Source organism: Alosa sapidissima, chromosome 9 (assembly GCF_018492685.1).
Source record: "Alosa sapidissima isolate fAloSap1 chromosome 9, fAloSap1.pri, whole genome shotgun sequence".
NCBI lineage: Eukaryota > Metazoa > Chordata > Actinopteri > Clupeiformes > Clupeidae > Alosa > Alosa sapidissima.
The window spans coordinates 7,238,326-7,258,095 of record NC_055965.1 but is presented as its reverse complement, the minus strand read 5'-3'; the positions used below and the strand labels follow the sequence as shown (position 1 = coordinate 7,258,095).

The window sequence follows — 19,770 nt, the reverse complement described above, 5'->3', positions numbered from 1 at the left end:
TTTACCGCACATTTGCTGTCACCACATGCTGTGAGACTACCGAATGCTTTTTCCTGGAAGATCTGCTGCTGTGAGTCTGTCCCAGAAACTCTTAAAAAATAAATGTTTTTTTTTAACCATGTTTGCCCAGGAGCAAAATTTGTCGTTGCTCTTTACAGATAGAAGTATCACCCTCTTCCATGCAAGCGTATGACAACATGAGAAATTCAAATGATGCCACCCCAGGCCTGCACTGGTACACCCAGCACCTAGCAGCTGCTGTGGTAGCTGCTTTACCGAAAGCACAGTAGCACACACGCACACACTCTCTCTCTCTCTCTCTCTCTTGCACTCTTTCTCTCTGTCTGTCAGTCATCAAACCTAGTTGCAATGGTAATGTAAGTGGACCACTCCTCATGTTTGCATGTTTACTCTCTCCTCCTGCTGTAATAACTATGGTGCCGCGGTGGCATGAGCAGTCAGCTGTCAGCCGCCTCTGAATGGTGCCAGTTTAGTGAGAGAACTTTGGCCCACGATCACAGTAAAGCTCAACTTCACAATGTGCTTGTGCCATTGTTTCTTCAGGGACCTTTGTCATGTCAACATATTTGCTAGATCTGTTGTGTGTGTGTGTGTGTGTGTGGTACTGTGTGTGTGTGTGTGTGTGTGTGTGTATGTATATCTATGCCTTCATGTTTGTCCTCTAAAGTGTTTCCTAGACTTGCATCCACACAGTAAAACAGGAGGGGTACACAGCCGCTCTCTGAACGTCTGCCGCCAGTGTCTTTATTGTCATTAAAAATACATGTTGGGGCACCGCTACACCAAAACAAACACACAGACACAGCTACTGAGAGGCACAAACACGGCGGTCTGTTTTGCCTGTTATGGCATGCAGAAAGAAGCCCTAGCAGATTACAGGGACAGCAACAAACAAGCATCTACTACAGAGCACCGTCCGCTCCGAAGCCTATCTTGAGCTCAGCGTGTGTCCAAACAGATGTCTTGTCAAATGAACATTAGGGTATAGGCTTTCTAACCCACCAGGAGTATTCCTCTGTGTGTGTGTGTGTGTGTGTGTGTGTGTGTGAGTGTGTGTGTGTGTATGTGTGTGTGTTTTGAAGAGATAATACGAAGTTGTTGTGAATATATAGTGACGAATAGGAAGTCACTCAGTTTGCCCAACAGTATCAGCTTTATGACTTAAGCTGGACACTTGCCAGTAAAGTGTGGAGTGGTGGTTTTTCGCTCCTTGTCCTGAAAGTAGTGGAACCGAACGATGAAGACCCTTGGCTTTAGCCCTTCAGCGTTGGGGTTCGATGGTTTGGGGCCAACGCGATGAGCACGGTCCAGAAGTGGTGGTGATTGGAATACATCTGCCCTAAGAACATCAGCGAAAAAGTTGGACATGTATGTCATTGGATCAGCTCCTTCTGCCCCCTCAGGTATGCCAATGACTCGAAGATTGCAGCGGCGGGAGCGGGATTCTAGGTCTTCCATTTTATCTGATAGCTGCCTATTAGCCGTGGAAAGATGCTCGACCGCTCTTTCTAGCGAGACAACCCGGTCACTGTAAGAGGAGAGGTGTTGCTCCAAATCAACAATACGGCGGTCTTGAGAATCAATCCTCGCAGTAAATCCCTCAATCGCAGCAGCAATAGGTGCAAGAGCAGTGTCGATCGCCCGTTTAAGTTGATCAGTAATGGCAGAGGTTAGATCGGACATTAAAGCAGAACGAAGATTGTCCAAATCCACAGGTAACTTAACAGGGGAGGCACCATTAGCACTAACATTAGCAGACCCGCTAGCATGGTCAGAGTTTTTAGTAGTAGCAGGCATAGTGGTAGTAATCCTGTTCCGACGTTGCTTCTCCATTCCAGAAAAAAAGAAAAATGTTCTAAAACTTCAAAGATAAAAAATACGGGGGTGTAACTATGTGTGAAAATATTTTTATATGAAAATTTGATAGAAACACCAGGGAGCTCTCTCCATCTGCGTCTTGTTCACTCACATGCTCAACCGGAAGTCGGAGTGGTGGTTTTTAGCAGACAGGAGAACTCTCTATCACATTTGCACCCCTACAATACTTGTGTATCAAAACTGGGCGTCTGCTTTTTTGTTTTCTGTTAATAAAAGAAAACTCCATTCATAACAAATGAAATATCAAGCCCAGGTGGGGGGGGGATTTTCCCAGCCCACTTCAACTGGGTCGAAGCTGGAGCACTTTGTGTCATGGACCAGCAGGCAATGTTCCATCAAGCAGAAAAGGACTCTGGCACATGAGACCCAGTCGCAGCAGGGGCACAGTAAGCTTATTTAAGTAGAAAATCTGGATAGATCTATAAACACTTAAAAAAGTATTTTGGTTAAGGAAATATTCAGAGTAGATGACTAAAACCAACACAAGACAAAAAAGAAAAAACGCACACAAACAAAACGGAAAAAAGGAACAGAATATACATATTTTTAAAAAAAGACTTTAGAGCAGTACATGTCAAAAAAAAAAAAAAAAACGAATCATGACTAGAGTAGTGTTTTGTGTTTGTCTACCAAGAGAGCCCTTGTATGATGGCTGGCTGTTTTGTTGCACCTGCTTGTGCTGAAGCTTCTCCAGGGTCTCTGGCGGGGCATTCAGTTGCTTCGACAGAGCATGCATTAGCATTCTGCCCAAGCGTCCCTGCGGGAACAACTGGCCCATGCTTCCCCGAGCAGAGCGGAGCCATGGAGGGAGCCGGACCAAACGTGTGCAGTGGGCACACACTATACCCCCCCCCCCCCCCCCCTAATCATTCCTCTGTGCCCACAGGTCTGCCCTGGCATCATGCAAGATGGATTACATGGATCTGTTAAAAAAAATCATTGTGTTTGTGTGTTTTGGAGTTGTTACACGATAAGACAGTTGTGGGTGAGATACAGTAGGAATCAAAATGAGTTCACATGTTATTCACATGTGAAAATGTGATCCTCATGTTTTCATGATGGATACATGACACATTTTCATCAACTGCAGGGCTTTATAGCCGTGATGGAATTTCTCAGGGTTCCAATAGAGTTTTCACTTTTTCCACGTAGCGTAGGTGAGATGCTGTTTTAACCATTTAAAAGTCACTAGTTGGGGAAACTATAAGTTTTACATGAATACAAGATACAAGAGGGTATAGCAAATGTATTACATGCCAAATAAATACAAAAGTATGTCGTATGTAGGTACAGTATATTGATGTACCTAACCATTACATTGACCATAGTTCAACCTAATAGGGCACTTTACATTCGATTATTACTGTGATGATCCGAGACAAACAAACACTGTCCATTCAGCCTCCCAGGGACTCCAGTATGTCTCACTGTAGAAGTTTGATCTTTTTTTTTCTCTTGGTGTGTTTTTTTTTTTAAAAAAAAAGAGAGAACACCCCATGGTGGGGTTCTCCCGCCCGCTGTGGTCTGTCCGTCGGCGTGGTCACTCCATCTGCTCGGGCTCGGCGTCCATGCACGTTTCCCAGGGGTTCCGTGGCATCTGGGGCATGGAGAGGATCAGCAGGCCCAGGCCGCACACGAAGAGCAAGATGCAGCCGGACACGGCGCAGGCGAACGACCACGAGTAGTAGTACTGGATCCAGATGGTCTCCTCGCTGTCAATCATCCGCTTCACCGACTGACGCATCACCTCCACGGACACAATGGCACAGAGACCTCACAGGGCAGAGACAGAGCAAAGGTGTTAAAATCCTCACCTGTGCCTCACAAAGTGACCACCATCTTGAAAAGTTTAAAAATTCAAATCAAATCTTAATCTATTCTGATGTTTCAGACCTATTAACTTTCTGCATATCTTTAATATTTCATATTTCATATTAACCTGCCAAACAAAAGGTGTTTGGTGGTGTGGTAACAGGGGCATGGCGACAGTAAGCAAATTGTACCTGCAAATCCATAAAACATCCCCGCTGGCTTGTAAATGTAGTCCTTGCCCTTGATCAGGGCTGCAAGAGCACAGATGGAACCCAGGATCATGAAGGCCACGCTGAAGATGGCGATGGCGGCTGCTGAGATGCTGTACTCTGGGGACGGAGGAGAGATGGGGGAGATATGAACCAAAGTGTAGAGGTGTACGCACATCTATACTGATTCTACAGGTGCTGGATACTAGAAATACTGAGTAAAACAAAAGAAAAGATATCCGCACACTGTGTCTAAAGCTCCCATTAAACTGGGAGCTTTAGAGAAATGAACTATCCACTCCAACAGAAAAGTCTCTACTTCTGGAGAGACCTGGGCCTGGAGACCCAAAGTCAGGTAAGGACACCTCATAGTTCTGTATAGCATACTGTGTGGTACCCACCTTTCTTTCCATAAAGATGTCAAAAAAGTGCTTTACAACAACAACAACAACATTTGTGATCATTGACTGTGTGAGCATTGTGACTATATCAAACGTGTAAAACAACAAGATCAATCAGGAACATGAGGAGTGAGGCGTAAGTAGCAGTGTGCATGCGCTGAGGTTCCTCTGAGCTGGTTGTGTTATTAGAGAGGAAAGAGATACCCTGTTGTTTGAGTACACCTCAGGGGTCCGCACGTCTCCAGCTGACTGTAATTTGGGGCGCGATGCCTAATTGGAGCTGAGAATTTGTTAAGTCAGATTGACAAACTAGCCGAGGAGAGGAGCTGTTAGCTCTGTGTTGCACGGCCTCCTCCTCACTGAAGGGATAAAGCCTCATTCCGCACACGCAGACCAGAAGTGTGATGGCGGGTTGGACACACAAGAACACCCTGGCATTGCATCAGTCAGATCATGTTGGTTGTCTGCTTTATACGTTGAGAAGGAAAATAATCAAGAATTCCTAGAATACTTCAGAGGAGGACGGATGTGGCTGGCAATGTTCTAGCATACTTAGGCTATTCCTTTAAAGGAATGTGCTTCACATTAGACAAGAAAGTTCTCTTAAGGGAAATGGAGGTGCAGTCTGTGGATGTTACAAGTAGAAAGGCTGGTCTTTATCCTTTTGTAGATAAAAAAAAAAGACCTTCAAACTGTTTTTGTTACTCCATAGCCCATGCAGCGGAATGGTATGCTGCGATTGTGTTGCTCAGTTTTGCGCCCTGATTGCTTGGCAATCAGTCGCCAGCCAATCCTCTCGATGTGGGGTGTTTTTATAAAAAATTAGGCAGCAGTGGTTTAGAGGTTACCTAACAACTGTTGCCAGCTAGCTATCCTGATCTCTAGTGTCAAAAGAGTGTCAAGAGCATTAGCCCCTCCTGTTGTTGAGGTGTTCTATTGTGTTTGTTTGTTTGTTGATTTGGTTGTGTTTAAGTGTGTGCAGAACCACTCATGCAAAACTACAGGTAAGATGGGTAAAAATGATTTTAAGCTAGTGTTTAGCTACTCAGGTGCTTCGTGACTACAGGTGGCCAAAGTAAGAACATTAGCAGACGATTATAAGAACGCTTTCAGACAACAATGTTCAGCACAGCTCCATACAACTCCTAGTTAAGACAACAGCATCCAGCAAACAGATGAATGATTGGAAACAAAGTTGTTTACAGGCTGAAACCTCAAGCGTTTTCAGTTACTGTATCTCTTGTGCTTGCTGATTATCTTGTCCAAAAAATCCTTGCTGTGTCGCCAAAATCCTTGCTGTGTCGCCTAATCTCCTCTGATTGTTTTAATTGCATTGTCTCTGATTGTTTTAGCTGACGTTACATAATTGTTACAAGTTTTTGTTTTTTCTATCCCTTGTTTTCTTTGAATGTCCTCTGGGTAAGGAAGCGTTTTCTTTGCTGGAGAGAGAGAGAGAGAGAGAGAGAGCATGCGTAAGGGGACTCGGCCCTCATTCACAGGCCAACTATGAGTATTAGTGAAGTTGAATCCCCAGGGCTTTTACTATTGCAAGCAGAGTACTGTATGTATGATGTATGTGAGTGATGACAGTGAAGATGTGTGTGTGGGCGGGAGGGGAGTGGAGCAGTGACTGTGTGTGTGTGTGTGTGTGTGTGTGTGTGTGTGTGTGTGTGTGTGTGTGTAGTGTGTGTGTGGGCAGTGTGCTGTAAGTATGTTGGGGATGTGTGTTGGAGAAGCTTCCTGATGAAATAATGTGCTGTGTATGTAAGGGGGGGGGGGGGGGGGGGGCAGGGACTTACTATTGCAAGCAGAGTACTGTATGTATGATGTATGTGAGTGATGACAGTGAAGATGTGTGTGTGGGCGGGAGGGGAGTGGAGCAGTGACTGTGTGTGTGTGTGTGTGTAGTGTGTAGGTGGGGGCAGTGTGCTGTAAGTATGTAGAGGATGTGTGTTGGAGAAGATCCTGAAGACAATGTGCTGTGTATGTAGGGGGGGGGGGGGGGGCAGTGTGCAGCAAGTATGTAGAGGAGGCTTACTGTAGCAAGCAGTGTGCTGTATGTATGTGAAGTGATGACAGTGATGATGTAAGTGTCTGTGTTGGGGATGGAGGTGGGGTGGGTGGGGGGGGGGGGGGGGGCAGAAAGGCTAGGCAATCAAGGACATGGGTAGATGGAGGAGAAATCAAAAATAATAAATAAAAAGTTCTATGGAGATGTGCAAAAGTTGGAGAAAGTCAGATATGTGTGTGTGTGTGTGTGTGTGTGTGTGTTTTGACGTGTGATGAAATAAGAAAATAAATAAAAGGTCTGTAGCATAGGGAGAGGGATGTAAAAGTGCTAAAAGTCTTGTAGGTGTGTGTGTGTGTGTGTGGGGGGGGGGGGGGGGTGAGTGCAAAGTCAGTATAGTGTGAGTTCAGAGTTGGGAAATGTTTGAGAGTGCTGAGGAGTGAATGTGTGCAAAGTCAGTATAGTGTGAGTTCAGAGTTCAGATGGCCTGGGGATAAAAACTTCTCCTGAGTCTCTCAGTTCTGGCTTTGTGACTACATAGGCGTCTTCTTGATTTCAGCGGTAGGAATAATCCATTGTTAGGATGAGAAGAGTCCTTCAGAATCTTTTGGGCTCTTAGGAGTACTCTTCTGGAATAGATATCTTGTAGAGCAGGGAGTTGAGTTCTTATAGTACGTTCAGCTGAGCGCACTACTCTCTGCAGAGTACTACAATCTCTAACTGTGGAGTTCCCATACCAGGTGGTGATGCTACCAGTTAGAACACTCTCAATCGCTAAAGTGTAGAAGGCCTTCATGATGGATGTAGAAACTTTGAATTTCCTTAGCTGACGAAGGAAGTAGAGTCGTTGTCTGGACTTTTTCAGAACATATTGAGTGTTAACAGTCCATGTTAAGTCTTCAGTAATGTGGACACCAAGGTATTTAAAACTTGTGACTGTGTGTGTGTGTGGGGGGGGGGGGGGGGGGGGGTCTGTGGAGGTCTGACTGCAGGACTTGGGAATGGGTGGAGGTGCGGAATGATAAGAAATACAAAGTGGAAGCGGCAGACACACACACACACACACACAGATACACACACACACACACACACACACAGCCATTTCCTGGAAATCTTTCCAGTATCTTGGAAATCCTGGAGACATCCTTGCTCTCCCAGCTAATAGTCTTGATCCCTGCCTTTATTGTCTTCTACAGTTACATGTGTGATTTGAGAGTACACTCTCACCTAATTTCACTAAAGACTTTATGGAGGGGGCATGAATGCAGGAATGATTCAGAGACTATTCAGAACTGCTATGACTGCCCACTTACCAAAAGCCCTCGGAGTTTTCTTTTTTTTTAGTCACTTTGATGCAGCAGACCTATTCAAAATCACAGCACTCACCTCTCTGGGTCTTCACATCAAGAATTTCAGATTCCTCTCCTGGAGTGAAGTGCCTGAAATAAGTGCAGTTGTGTTCTAGTGGAGAGAGAAGGAGACAGAGAAAGAGAATATAGTTGTTCCACTGGTGTGACAATGAATCATTGGTGTTCAATTCACTTTTTCATAATTGGCTCAGACAGTCATCTATTCCTGTGTGTTGACACGGGTAATTCCTCCACAGGGATTGTTTTACATAATGCATGAGTGCTTACGACTTGAGACACTCACAATTAGCCAAGCATGCACTGTTGCCCAGCGACTAATATTTGTTTCGCCCATTTTCAGTCATGGGTGTGGGGCTGCTGTCGGACTGGTGACTTGAACAGACCAACTGATATCCCATCAGAGGCTCCTATTAAAAGCCCCTTTGGTCAAATTTACAGGATATCACATGAAGCCTAAATTTATACAGCAAAGCTATAGTTTACCTTCTATGAAGTGTAAGAGGTAGTAGACAACTGTGCTATATCATTTCTACAGACCTATAGAAATTCAACTGGGTGTCTTTGGCATGGTTCATTGGTGTGAAATCACAAAGTCCTGTCATTATGCTGTGCTGATGATACCCAATACTGTTAATGCTAACACTATCACAGCTCCCATAGCATGATGCTAACATGGCCTTGGCTTGGAGCCCTTACAGATATGGGACAGAATCTATATATGAAACAGATCTCCTCAGGGCACTGAAGTCATGAGATCTGGCATGCAGACTGCCCAACCAGAGGTAACAAAACTCCTTTGCTACTGCTGGAGAGAAGATCAGGTCACCAACAAAAACATAGATGAATATTACATATCTGTGGTAATATATTCAGTGAGCTCACTGTGCAGTGGTTAATTACAGTTACTCTCACAAGAGGTGATTGGGCTTGTTGGTTTGGGTGAAGATACATTTGTGCTGAAACACTCGACTAGGCCTTTTTCACTGTGTCAATGCCCTTTACATGCTGACTAAATAGCCACTTAGCACCAGCACTGTGTCAATTATGCTGCTGCATTGCCTGGCTCATTACCTTTTTATATCCTAATTATGCCCTCACCTCAAAGCTGTGCCTACTCGTATGCCTCGGTTCACACACACACACACACACACACACACACACAGTCACACACACACATGCATACAGAGAGAGAGAGAGACAGAGAAAAGAGAGAGAGAGAGAGAGAGAGAGAACACACGTACACACACTTTGATTCATTGCAACACTTTTTTTTTCTGCAACAGCTGGCTGGATAGGGAATGCTATTAGTTTGACTGCTTTGCTTTGGAGTGCTTTGCTTTGATCAACAATGCTGCCTCATTGGGTCATAACCAAATATGGAAGTAACCTGGCCCTCATGAAAGTGAGAACATTGTAAAGATCAGACACACAAAGATCAGACACACACTGTTGACTAAATTACAAAATTATACAACATTTTAGGCAATAAGACACATGTTGTGAAGCACATGTTCATGGCTTCATGTATTCATTCCCTGAGTTTTCTTGGGCTATGTCAAATACTAGCCATCAGTCTCACACCATATCAAACTGACTACTGACACAGCCATAAATTAGCCAATGAAAACTTAATGAGGGCGGGGCCAGTACGAGCCACTGCAGAACTTGGGTGTAGCCCAATGCGCAAGCAGTTACAGACGTTCAACCTATCATGCATCCCTGTTGGAGCAGCAGTTAGTTAGTGACATTACAGCCTATCATGCATCCAACAGTGACATTACAGCCTGTCATACATCCCTGTTGGAGCAGCAGTTAGTTAGTGACATTACAGCCTATCATGCATCCCTGTTGGAGCAGCAGTTAGTTAGTGGCATTAGAGTTTTGTCCCAGCTTAGGAGCTCAGTTCTTAATCCCTCTGAAGCTCTGGTGTAAGTCGTTTGGAACTGGCACTGACTGCTAAGGAGATGACTTGATTTTACTGATGTGGTGGGACAGCTTGTGGAGTATGAGGCAAGAATTGCTTTTGATACAAGGGTACTTCCTAGTGCCCATTATCTGGGGCTCTCAGGAGGTATTGGTTTAAGTGGAGGTCATTACGCTTAGGGTGTTGGGACTGCCAGGGACAACAGGGGCTCAGGTGGTTTAAGTGCATGTCGTCAAGCGCAGGTGGCTCTGTCAGTCAAGTCCTTGAACTTGGGTGTCCACTTGAGTGCCACACAACACTGACGCCTGCCCAGCTGCCTGGCTGCCTTGCTGCACGCTGGTTAAATATAAATCCTGCGCTGGGGGGAACGCAACACAGGAGGCACGTAACACACATACGTACAGGCACATATAAACCCCCCGTGCGCACACACACAGGACACACACATACACACACACACACACAGAGAAACATACACACACACCTACACCCTCTTGAAGCAATGGACAGTTACATAAAAAAAACTGAAAAAATATGTTCCTCTTGTCTCTTATAATTTAATTCATTATATTCATACTAGAGTGTTTGACAGTCAAATCTCCCTTTTTATATTTTAAAGAAAATTAGTCCTGAGATAATTGTCATTATGCCTCTCCGAGAAATTAAATGACTTATTAGAAAGGACATAACAATTTCACCTCTGATGATCGACTTCCGCCGTCACTCAAACGGCTTCATTATGTTTGTACGTGGATGAAAATACGAAACCAATTAAGATTCGATTTGTATTCCGCTTAGGGCTCGGAACAGGAACAGGAACACAAATGATTTTCTGCTGCCAGACTGTTGAATGGCACACTGAAGTCCGCAGCACCTTACTCTGCACAAAACAACACCAAAACTCACTCTGCACAAAACAACACAAAAACAAACAACTCTCCTCCACTCTGCACAAAACAACACCAAAACTCACTCTGCACAAAACAACACAAAAACAAACAACTCTCCTCCACTCTGCACAAAACAACACACAAACAAACAACTCTCCTCCACTCTGCACCCAACAACACAACAAACAAACAGCTCTCCTCTACTCTACACAAAACAACACAACAACAATCAACTCTCCTCCACTCTGCACAACACAACACAACAACAAACAACTCTCCTCCATTCTGCACAAAACAACACACAAACAAACAACTCTCCTCCACTATGCACAAAACAACACAACAAACAAACAACTCTCCTCCACTCTGCACAAAACAACACAACAACAATCAACTCTCCTCTACATGCAGTGTGTGGCTTAACCTCCTCCTACGTTGACTGGTATGAAACAATGCATTTATCCCCTCTGTTTGTTCATATATAACTTTACCCTTTAAACAGAAGGGACAGCAATTAATGTTAGAGTAAACTGACTGATATATAATACTGTATTATATATGTATCTCGTCCTACTGATATTCACTTTTTTTTGCCTTGATCCATCCACCTACTGTACTAGCTCGTTCACTATAGCACCAGTGCACCAAACACCACTCGTTTTTACATGCTGTACTGTGAGGGCATGGAGCCAACATGTCTGTGATTGTTTATCCACATACTTGGCTGTCATGTATGAGTGCATCTTCAAGCCTTATAACAAGGGGGCAGGCTGCCAATAATCTGAATTATGAATGAAGGCTTACGTTTGGTCTTAAAGCTTAGACTGACAAACTGAAGCTTGAGTTCAGTGCAATACACAACACTGTCTGGTGGATGGCCACAAGTGAAACAATTTTTGTTTTTACAGCAACCAAAGTCTAACTGTAATAATGTATTTATTAAGTGTTTATCATAAAATAATGTGTTTAGGATCATCCACAGATTGTTTTGATATTCACTGTGGTGATGATTTGTTAAGTGGAATTTCTAAAGACAGAATTAGCACTGGCTATAACATTCAAGTAGAGCTGTTGGTCATTGTAATGTTGATATCATACTACTGGGCATAGATCCAAATCTGTTTTAGTTCAGGCTATTGCTGAGTGGTGTCTAGTTGCCACAGATTATACAAATCCATGATATGGTGTGGAAGCGATGAAGACAACTGGCATTATGGTACTTAATCACAATCAAATATAGTCTTATTGTGTGTGCATGTGTGTGTGTGTGTGTTTGTGTGTGTGTGTGTGTGTGTGTGTGTGTGTGTGTGTGTGTGTGTGTGTGTGTGTGTGTGTGTGTACTGTATGAAAATGTAACAGCCAAAAGCCTCAAAGGCCTTCTATACATGCAGGAAAATATCTTAATAAATTAATATTTCAATTGTCTATATATTTTTCACATAACTCAAAATCAATATAATACAAAATGAAATGTCCATACAAGGCTCCATAAAGGATCACTAACTCAAAATCATCTCAGTGTAGCTATACATAATATTCAGGGAAGCCAATAAATTCCTTCTTAAATAAAAAAGAATATCAAATGTCTCTGCTGGGATAACCAAATCCCTGCTTGTGCAGTCCACAGACTGTCCACCATGTTTGCCAGGCACCTGTCTTATCCTTCCCTCTCTAGGAGCTGTCGGTACATGCCTGGCATAGTTAGGCAACCCAGAAAGCTTTTCTGTTTTCCACTTTCCTGGTCTAGACCGCATCAGTGTGTATATCATTACATGTACAGCAACTATATCTATCTTACTGGTCTTGTTCTCTAAGGGCCCAACTGACATGCAAGCTGTATATACAGTAAGCTGGTCTTGTGAGCTTTGGTTTCCTGAAGAAGGAAATGAGAGTGATATTATAACAAGATGACCGTTGCAAGATGACCGTTGACTGACAGCGGGCTGCATACTGTCATGATTCTAAGGGTGATATTATTTGCACTGGATGTCTCTGATGATCTCACAGATAAGGAGAAGTACAGGAAATTTGTCAACAGCCACCCCAGGAATGTCAGCGGTAACAGGTGGAGGACCATTGGTTCACAAGCATTTCAGCTGACGCTCCGACTGTTTGGGAGGAATTTGCTATTTGATTTGATCTGTGGACTTCTTGCCATCCATATTGGGTCTACATCTGTACTGTTTATCTGTGTATCATAATAAATCCTTCCTGTTTCATTTCTCTCTCTCTCTCTCTCTCTCTCTCTCTCTCTTCTCAGAAGTACACTTACTAGTTGAAATCTGAGCACCTGAATATATAATACTGGGAATACAAACAATCTACACTTGAACTTGGAATCATTCTACACTATTGCCAAATTTATATTGTATTTTTTTTTTTTTCATTTACTTAGGACTCATACTGTACATATCAGTGTGCTCTACAGAAATAAAGATTGACAGAATTTGTGAAATGCCCCACCAAATAGATCATATTTTTCCTTTTGTTTTTACAAGGTATAAGATACCTGAACATTATCATACAGCAGGTCCAGATACATATCCTAAAGGCTTTGTGCAGACTCATTCTAATCTAGGCTTGTTTTTGTCGGGTCTCTTTAATTCTCTCCTCTTGAGCACCATAATTGTCTGGTGGACTCCAATGTCTCCATAGTCTTATAAGACTTGTTGCGTTGACGTTGTGCCCTCAAAATGGCCAATGGAACTTGTGCCTGGCTGGAGCTGCAGGGGTTAATCCAGGCACATGGCTAAGATGCCTGAGAGCCCCTGACAGATCGGGTGACTGTGGCCCACATAATGGAGTGCCCTGCATGGAGTCATTACGGCACACAGCAGCTCTTTATGTGACGGACAAGTGTGCAAAATACCATTCCAGCCAGAACCCACACACAACAAATTTCGTCTAATATAATTCCACCTTTAGAACTTCATAACTACACCATACAGCATTAAGTGTTCAATCATTTGTTGATGTGTGTGTGGATAAGGACCAGAGTGTTGGTGTTAACCTGTTGAGTGAATTATTTTCCTGGTTCCTTCTAGAATTCTACGCAAACGATCTATAGTTTCAATGTTCTTTATACAGTCTATGGGGAAAATCTCTGAGGGTAATTGTCGCATCATAATACGGAACTCTCAGATTGCGAACATTCCAATCACATATTTCTGACCGTTACTCCTCAACAGGTTAAGCATACACCATAGAGTGTCTGGTATGAGCGTCAGAGAGTGAGAGGGCTAGTTCTGGGATGGTACTTACCTCCGGGTAGACTGAGGGGCCCGCATCCCAGACCCACTCGCTCCAGGTCTGTGATGTAAAGGTTCTTCTTGCACAGCCTCCACAGCCCGAAGTGGGCGGCCTCGCACGTGGTGTTGACCTGCTCCACCATGGGGCTCAGCACGGCCCAGTGGTCCGACACCACGGCGGTGAACATGCAGAGCATCCCCACCACCAGGCTGAAGAGCGTGAGCTTAAGCTTGGTCTTCTTATGCATGGTTCCGTCGGCGGTGCCTTTCGGTTAGGTATTGGAAACAGGTTTGGGAGTTGGGTGGGGGGTGCGCTGAGAAAAAAAAGGCCTTTGATAGTCCCCTTCCTGACCAGCTTTCTTGGATGGGTCCCACTCCTGGATGGGCTATAGTCAGGTCCCACTTTGGCTTGTTGACTCGCCCCGGGATCGGTGCCTCTGTGGTGAGAAAGGGGGTCAACTGACTGTTGCCCTGATTTTGTTCAGTCCTTGCCTGGCCGTCTCTCTCTCTCTCTTTCTCTCTCTCTCTCTCTCTCTCTCTCTCTGTCTCTTTCTCTGCGTGTGCACTGACAGGACAGAGAAGGCCTCCTCGTCGACCGTCAGCTGTTGAGGCGCATCAGAAAAGTTGATGACCAGACGCACTGCTCAGCACGGGTGGGGTTTTTGGTGGGTGTTGGGAGAAGGGGGGGGGGGGGGGAGGGGGGTGTTTGGCCAGTCGGTCTGTTGCTATAAATGCACTGAGTGAGTCAAGCTATCGGGCTATTGGGTTACAGATATTTGGATGGGAGTGTACATGTATGTCCCCAAGTAGAGATGTTTAGATGGTCTGGCTTAAGCCAAAGCATTTTTGCTCATTTTTAAAATGCCCTTTTTAGCCCTTTGAACTGTGTTTTCCTTCCCTCCCCCTCTGAATGGAATACTGCACTTGAGATTGTGGATTCCTCTCAAGTACTATAAATATTTTTTTCCGTGCTTGCATTATTCAAGTTCACAATCAGCATGAATTATTCTACCAGAGAAAGCAAGATGTCAAGTCATATAATATCAGTTTCCTTGTATCCTTTGCCTTGCGATATTCCTTTCCCCTTTTGGGGAAACATTTATTTATAAATTCCTACATATATCGGACCCTAAACTTTAGTTCAGTTTCCTGAGTGCAAGGCAATAAACTTGCATCTGTAAACTATTTATAAAGAGAATTCTGTGTATAAACAGCAGCTGTCGAACCATAGAACAGCCAATGTGACTTAGCCTGGAGGAGGGGGGAGGAGAGCACAGTGCACTCATATGAGGCTGATGATCCCACACACACATTAACACACACACACACACACACACACACACACACACACACATTAACACACACACACACAGCATGCTAACATTATGATGAATTGATATGACAGGAATGTAAACACAGAGTTGTATATGCATCCTCAAATAGAACAGACAAATACGCTTTCACACAATATTAGCCTTTGCACTGTGCTGTTTAGCAGAATTATATTTGATTAAAAAAAGACCAAACCCTGGAATAATTTGAATGAATAACAACACAAATTTTATTTAATTTTATTTAAAAGTAAAGTTCCTTTAGAATCCTTTAAAATGAGAACCATTTAGAACATGAAACCCACCAGCTGATAAAAAGCAAATGTGTGTAAATACACACAAAGAACATCTTGCTATCTATCTTGACAAGTGGATTGCAGGAAATCCATTTATTTGCTCATAACATCCCAATTCCCAAGATGCATTAGCTTTAAGTGTAGGCTATTTTCAGATGCAAGAATAAATCAATCAGTTATGAGCACTACTGTAGGAACACTTCTATGTGGTGTTTTATGGAGTAAATTCCCAGCAAAGTCCAAGCAAAATCAGAATTAGTCAGTAGTGCTCATAACTGATGCAATGGAATGGTAAACTCACATCACAACATATATTGATCTTGATAAAGGTATAATCCTTTGTCCATAGCATAGTTGGCCAGGAGTTGCATAGTGGACTTGGCTATAGTTGAGCTTGGACATTTTACGCTTTCAAAATAAAGTGTATCAAAGTAAGAAGTACCGAAAGTAAATATATTGTAATGTTTTTGAACATCAATTGCTATCTTTACAAGGATACAAGGATACAAGGATACAAGGAAGTTTATTGTCACATGCATATAGTTACTGGAAGTAAGAAATGCAGTGAAATTATGTCTGGTGTCAGCCTATTTGTGCATTAATGGGGGGGGGGGGGGGGGTAAAAAGTGCAGTAGAAGAGGGGTTTAGTAGATTAAGTGGCAAGAGCTGCATAAAAAAGGTGGGGGAGGATTGGGATTGGGTGGGGGGCACCAACAAGGAGCGCAACAGGGGCAAGGAAAAACTCCCTTACCAAGGAAGAAACCTTGGGCAGATCCACGGCTCAAGGGGCTAACCCAACTGCCAGGGGTCTTGGTGTGTGTGTTGGGGGGATGACAGGGGAGATGGGATAGTGTGCTGTGTATGTGGGGAGAGGGCAGTGTGCAATATGTGTGTTGGGGGGGGCAGTGTGCTGTAAGTATGTTGGGGATGTGTGTTGGAGAAGCTTCCTGATGAAATAATGTGCTGTGTATGTAGGGGGGGCAGGGACTTACTATTGCAAGCAGAGTACTGTATGTATGATGTATGTGAGTGATGACAGTGAAGATGTGTGTGTGGGCGGTAGGGGAGTGGAGCAGTGACTGTGTGTGTGTGTGTGTGTGTGTGGTGTGTAGGTGGGGGCAGTGTGCTGTAAGTATATAGAGGATGTGTGTTGGAGAAGATCCTGAAGACAATGTGCTGTGTATGTAGGGGGGGGGGGGCAGTGTGCAGCAAGTATGTAGAGGAGGCTTACTGTAGCAAGCAGTGTGCTGTATGTATGTGAGGTGATGACAGTGATGATGTAAGTGTGTGTGTTGGGGATGGGGGTGGGGTGGGGGGTAGGGGGGGGGGGGGGGCAGAAAGGCTAGGCAATCAAGGACATGGGTAGATGGAGGAGAAATCAAAAATAATAAATAAAAAGTTCTATGGAGATGTGCAAAAGTTGGAGAAAGTCAGATATGTGTGTGTGTGTGTTTTGACGTGTGATGAAATAAGAAAATAAATAAAAGGTCTGTAGCATAGGGAGAGGGATGTAAAAGTGCTAAAAGTCTTGTAGGTGTGTGTGTGGGGGGGGGGGGGGGGGGTCATGAGTGCTGAGTAGTGAATGAGTGCAAAGTCAGTATAGTGTGAGTTCAGAGTTGGGAAATGTTTGAGAGTGCTGAGGAGTGAATGTGTGCAAAGTCAGTATAGTGTGAGTTCAGAGTTCGGATGGCCTGGGGATAAAAACTTCTCCTGAGTACCTGTGTCACACTACCATTAGACGTAGTACCAGGTAAAATGTGTTGCCATTACCTGATTACGTATTCAAACCTGGCATGTACTGTATATTCAATGCTTAGTTTTAGTTCATGCTTCACAATGACTTCCATCTGAGAAGATGGAGCTAAGGATATGTTTACAGACTCCTACACATATCAGTGATCAACAAGAAGGTCAAAACAATAACATCATGTTTGGAATCAGCTTGCTAAGCCTTCCTAGCATTGCCTGTGTTCTGGTCTTAAAAACATGTCTAACCTAAGTTTTTAAGTTGATCATAAGACTGAATATCATGTGAGCTTTGTAGAAAAAATTTGACAACAAATGCTGAAACCAAGATGCTAAGAATGTTAGCAGTGTAAAACAGGTGAAAAGCCATGGGACTTCAAGTGCCCTCATAAATCTTACAGAAAAATTCGCCCGCCAACCCCAAGCACAATCTTCCACCCCAGTATACACACCCACATTCCCACAGCATAGAGGAGCACTGTGTGTTTGATTCAGGTATCAAGTATCCCGCTGTGTGTTTATTTTCGGGCAGACGCCAACTGGCACATTCCCCAAGTGTACTGATGAATTCACACAATGGTGTTTTTACCATGCAAAGGCTCTCACCCCAGCTCAACTGAAATAGTTTTAACAACTCAGCAAATTTACACCCCACGCACACACACATTCTATGTGCCATATAGTTATTTCTGTCTGAATGCTTGTTAACCTATCCATTAATTTAACCCCTTGTGATCATGTCAAGTATTGACAGATGGCAACTTTGCAGTTTCTTTTGCTGTTCTTCCGATCCTTCCTCCCAATCGTCATGCAAATGCTGTCAACAGTCAATAGTGGCAATAGAGTCAACATCGATTTGACATGAAGATCACCAGCAAATTTTTCTTGCTGCTAAAAGAACGGTCCATCAGCAGAGACGGTCATAATGTGCATTAAAACCCTCGTACTCTTCCATCTGGGTCTGTAGATTGTTTCACTTCATAGACAAACAATACAGGTCAAGTGTTGAGTTAGAACACTTCAGCCTCGACAGGATATAAAATGACAACTTCTCGGGTATAAGGGAAGTCAACGTAAATAGCAGCTTTTCACAAGGCACAAAAATGTCATTAAAATTCCTACGTCCGAATGAGATAAACATGTCTCTGTTTACCCTATATGTACAAACACTTTATAAAAAGAGAGACTGTACAGTTGATTCCTTACTTTTGTCTTCTTGGTAGCAATAAGACTCTACTTGTCAATTATTGCATGGGAGCTGTCTTCTTATTCGTGGGCAATAGGTCCTGACTACTAGGGACTTAACATTTCACATTCAGTAAGACTTGAGGTTATAGGATTGCTAACTACATAACAATGAAAATTTATACTCAAGTCATCAGTCAACCTAATATCTTGACACCAAGACACATCAAACTCAGGCTCCCCAATGTTGTCTCCCCCCTATGCTCAGCTCTTTCCACCAGAGATGCTAAATGCATTTCCTAATATGCTAGCTACTGTAAGCTAAGCCATAAATCAGCTCTTTGTATTGGCATTCTTTTGCTTTGTCCCCTCAACAACTGGTTTGAAACGTTGTGCCCCTGTGCCCTTTACAATGGACTGCCCTTTTAGAATTCATGGTAGCTAACACTCAGCTCCTGATGGCAAAGGCCAGCCATGTGAGGTGCCAGAGTGGCTAAAGGTTCCGTAGGTGGCCCGTAAAGAACGGAACAGCAGGAACCCTCTCACAGAGGGCTGCTAATATCTAAAACAGTTCTACTCTCCTCTAGGGACCAGCCATGAGGAATGGCATAGAATGGCATGAACAAGTGATGTAATCTACGTGATGCACAAGACTGCACAGTGTACCTACTTGCCCAATTGTGCACGCAGTGTAACCACAAGCATCACCATTTCAGTATAGCCACTTATAACAGGCAAGGATACATATCAAAAAACCTATTATGACAAAATGTAACTGTTGACATGAGAGAGGCTATTTTTCACAAACCAGATGCAACAGTCATTTGATAACTGGACATGGAAGTGGGGTTGATCACAGTATACCCACTACAGCCAACTAGACTACACCACTGACATGAACACAATGGCAAAGAGTAGGTGTTGCTTTATGACTGACAAAATACACCTGAATGATAATGTGCTTCTTCACAAAACTAAAACCACAAAGATGTCACGAATATTTCTTGTTTAATCATGATAGCTGTACATTATGTAACCTATGTAAAGTGAAAAAAAAAGAAATCTCTTCTCTTCCAACCCTTTCACTGAAGCTGTCAATTTTCCTTTTGATTCACTCAGTTTTTGACTGAGCACCAAATGAAACAGAAAGAAAGCCGTATTTTCAGGCTATTGGTGTTATTGGAAAATTAAATGGCTGATACCCAAATTACAGATACACAGCCAAAGCAGTAAGAAAATCAAAGAGTCTGAAGCTCGCCTTATTCTGTCAGGGCACTATTATCTGGTCCCTGCCACCAAATTAGTTATAAAGCATTTAAAAAAAAACTCATCTGGGTAACACAATTTAAATTTACATCCAACATCAATATCTGAAACAGGCTACAAAACCAACACTGCTCACGTGGAGAAGGGCCTGAGGACCTGAAGAGGCACCTCGTTTATTAATGTGA

The 19,770-nt window shown here is 43.5% G+C and overlaps 1 protein-coding gene across 1 annotated transcript; it reads right to left on the bottom strand.

Moving 5' to 3' along the window:
• Window positions 1-739: 739 nt before the first annotated feature.
• On the bottom strand, window positions 740-14,362 carry cacng1a (calcium channel, voltage-dependent, gamma subunit 1a). Its single transcript, XM_042103160.1, has 4 exons — window positions 13,775-14,362; window positions 7,716-7,790; window positions 3,903-4,040; window positions 740-3,672 (listed from the first exon to the last, which is right to left on the bottom strand). The coding sequence occupies exons 1-4, from the start codon at window positions 14,007-14,009 to the stop codon at window positions 3,440-3,442; spliced, it is 681 nt and encodes a 226-aa protein (XP_041959094.1). The 5' UTR covers window positions 14,010-14,362; the 3' UTR covers window positions 740-3,439.
• Between the last annotated feature and the right edge of the window lie 5,408 nt (window positions 14,363-19,770).

Bases quoted from the DNA above. Each gene is read 5' to 3' on its own strand.
- cacng1a (XM_042103160.1), bottom strand. From the start codon at position 14,009: ATGCATAAGAAGACCAAGCTTAAGCTCACGCTCTTCAGCCTGGTGGTG. The intron at 7,791-13,774 runs GTAAGTACCATC...TCTCTCCACTAG, and splicing joins GCCCCTCAGTCTACCCGGAG to AACACAACTGCACTTATTTC. The intron at 4,041-7,715 runs GTGAGTGCTGTG...CTCCGTCCCCAG, and splicing joins TGATGTGAAGACCCAGAGAG to AGTACAGCATCTCAGCAGCC.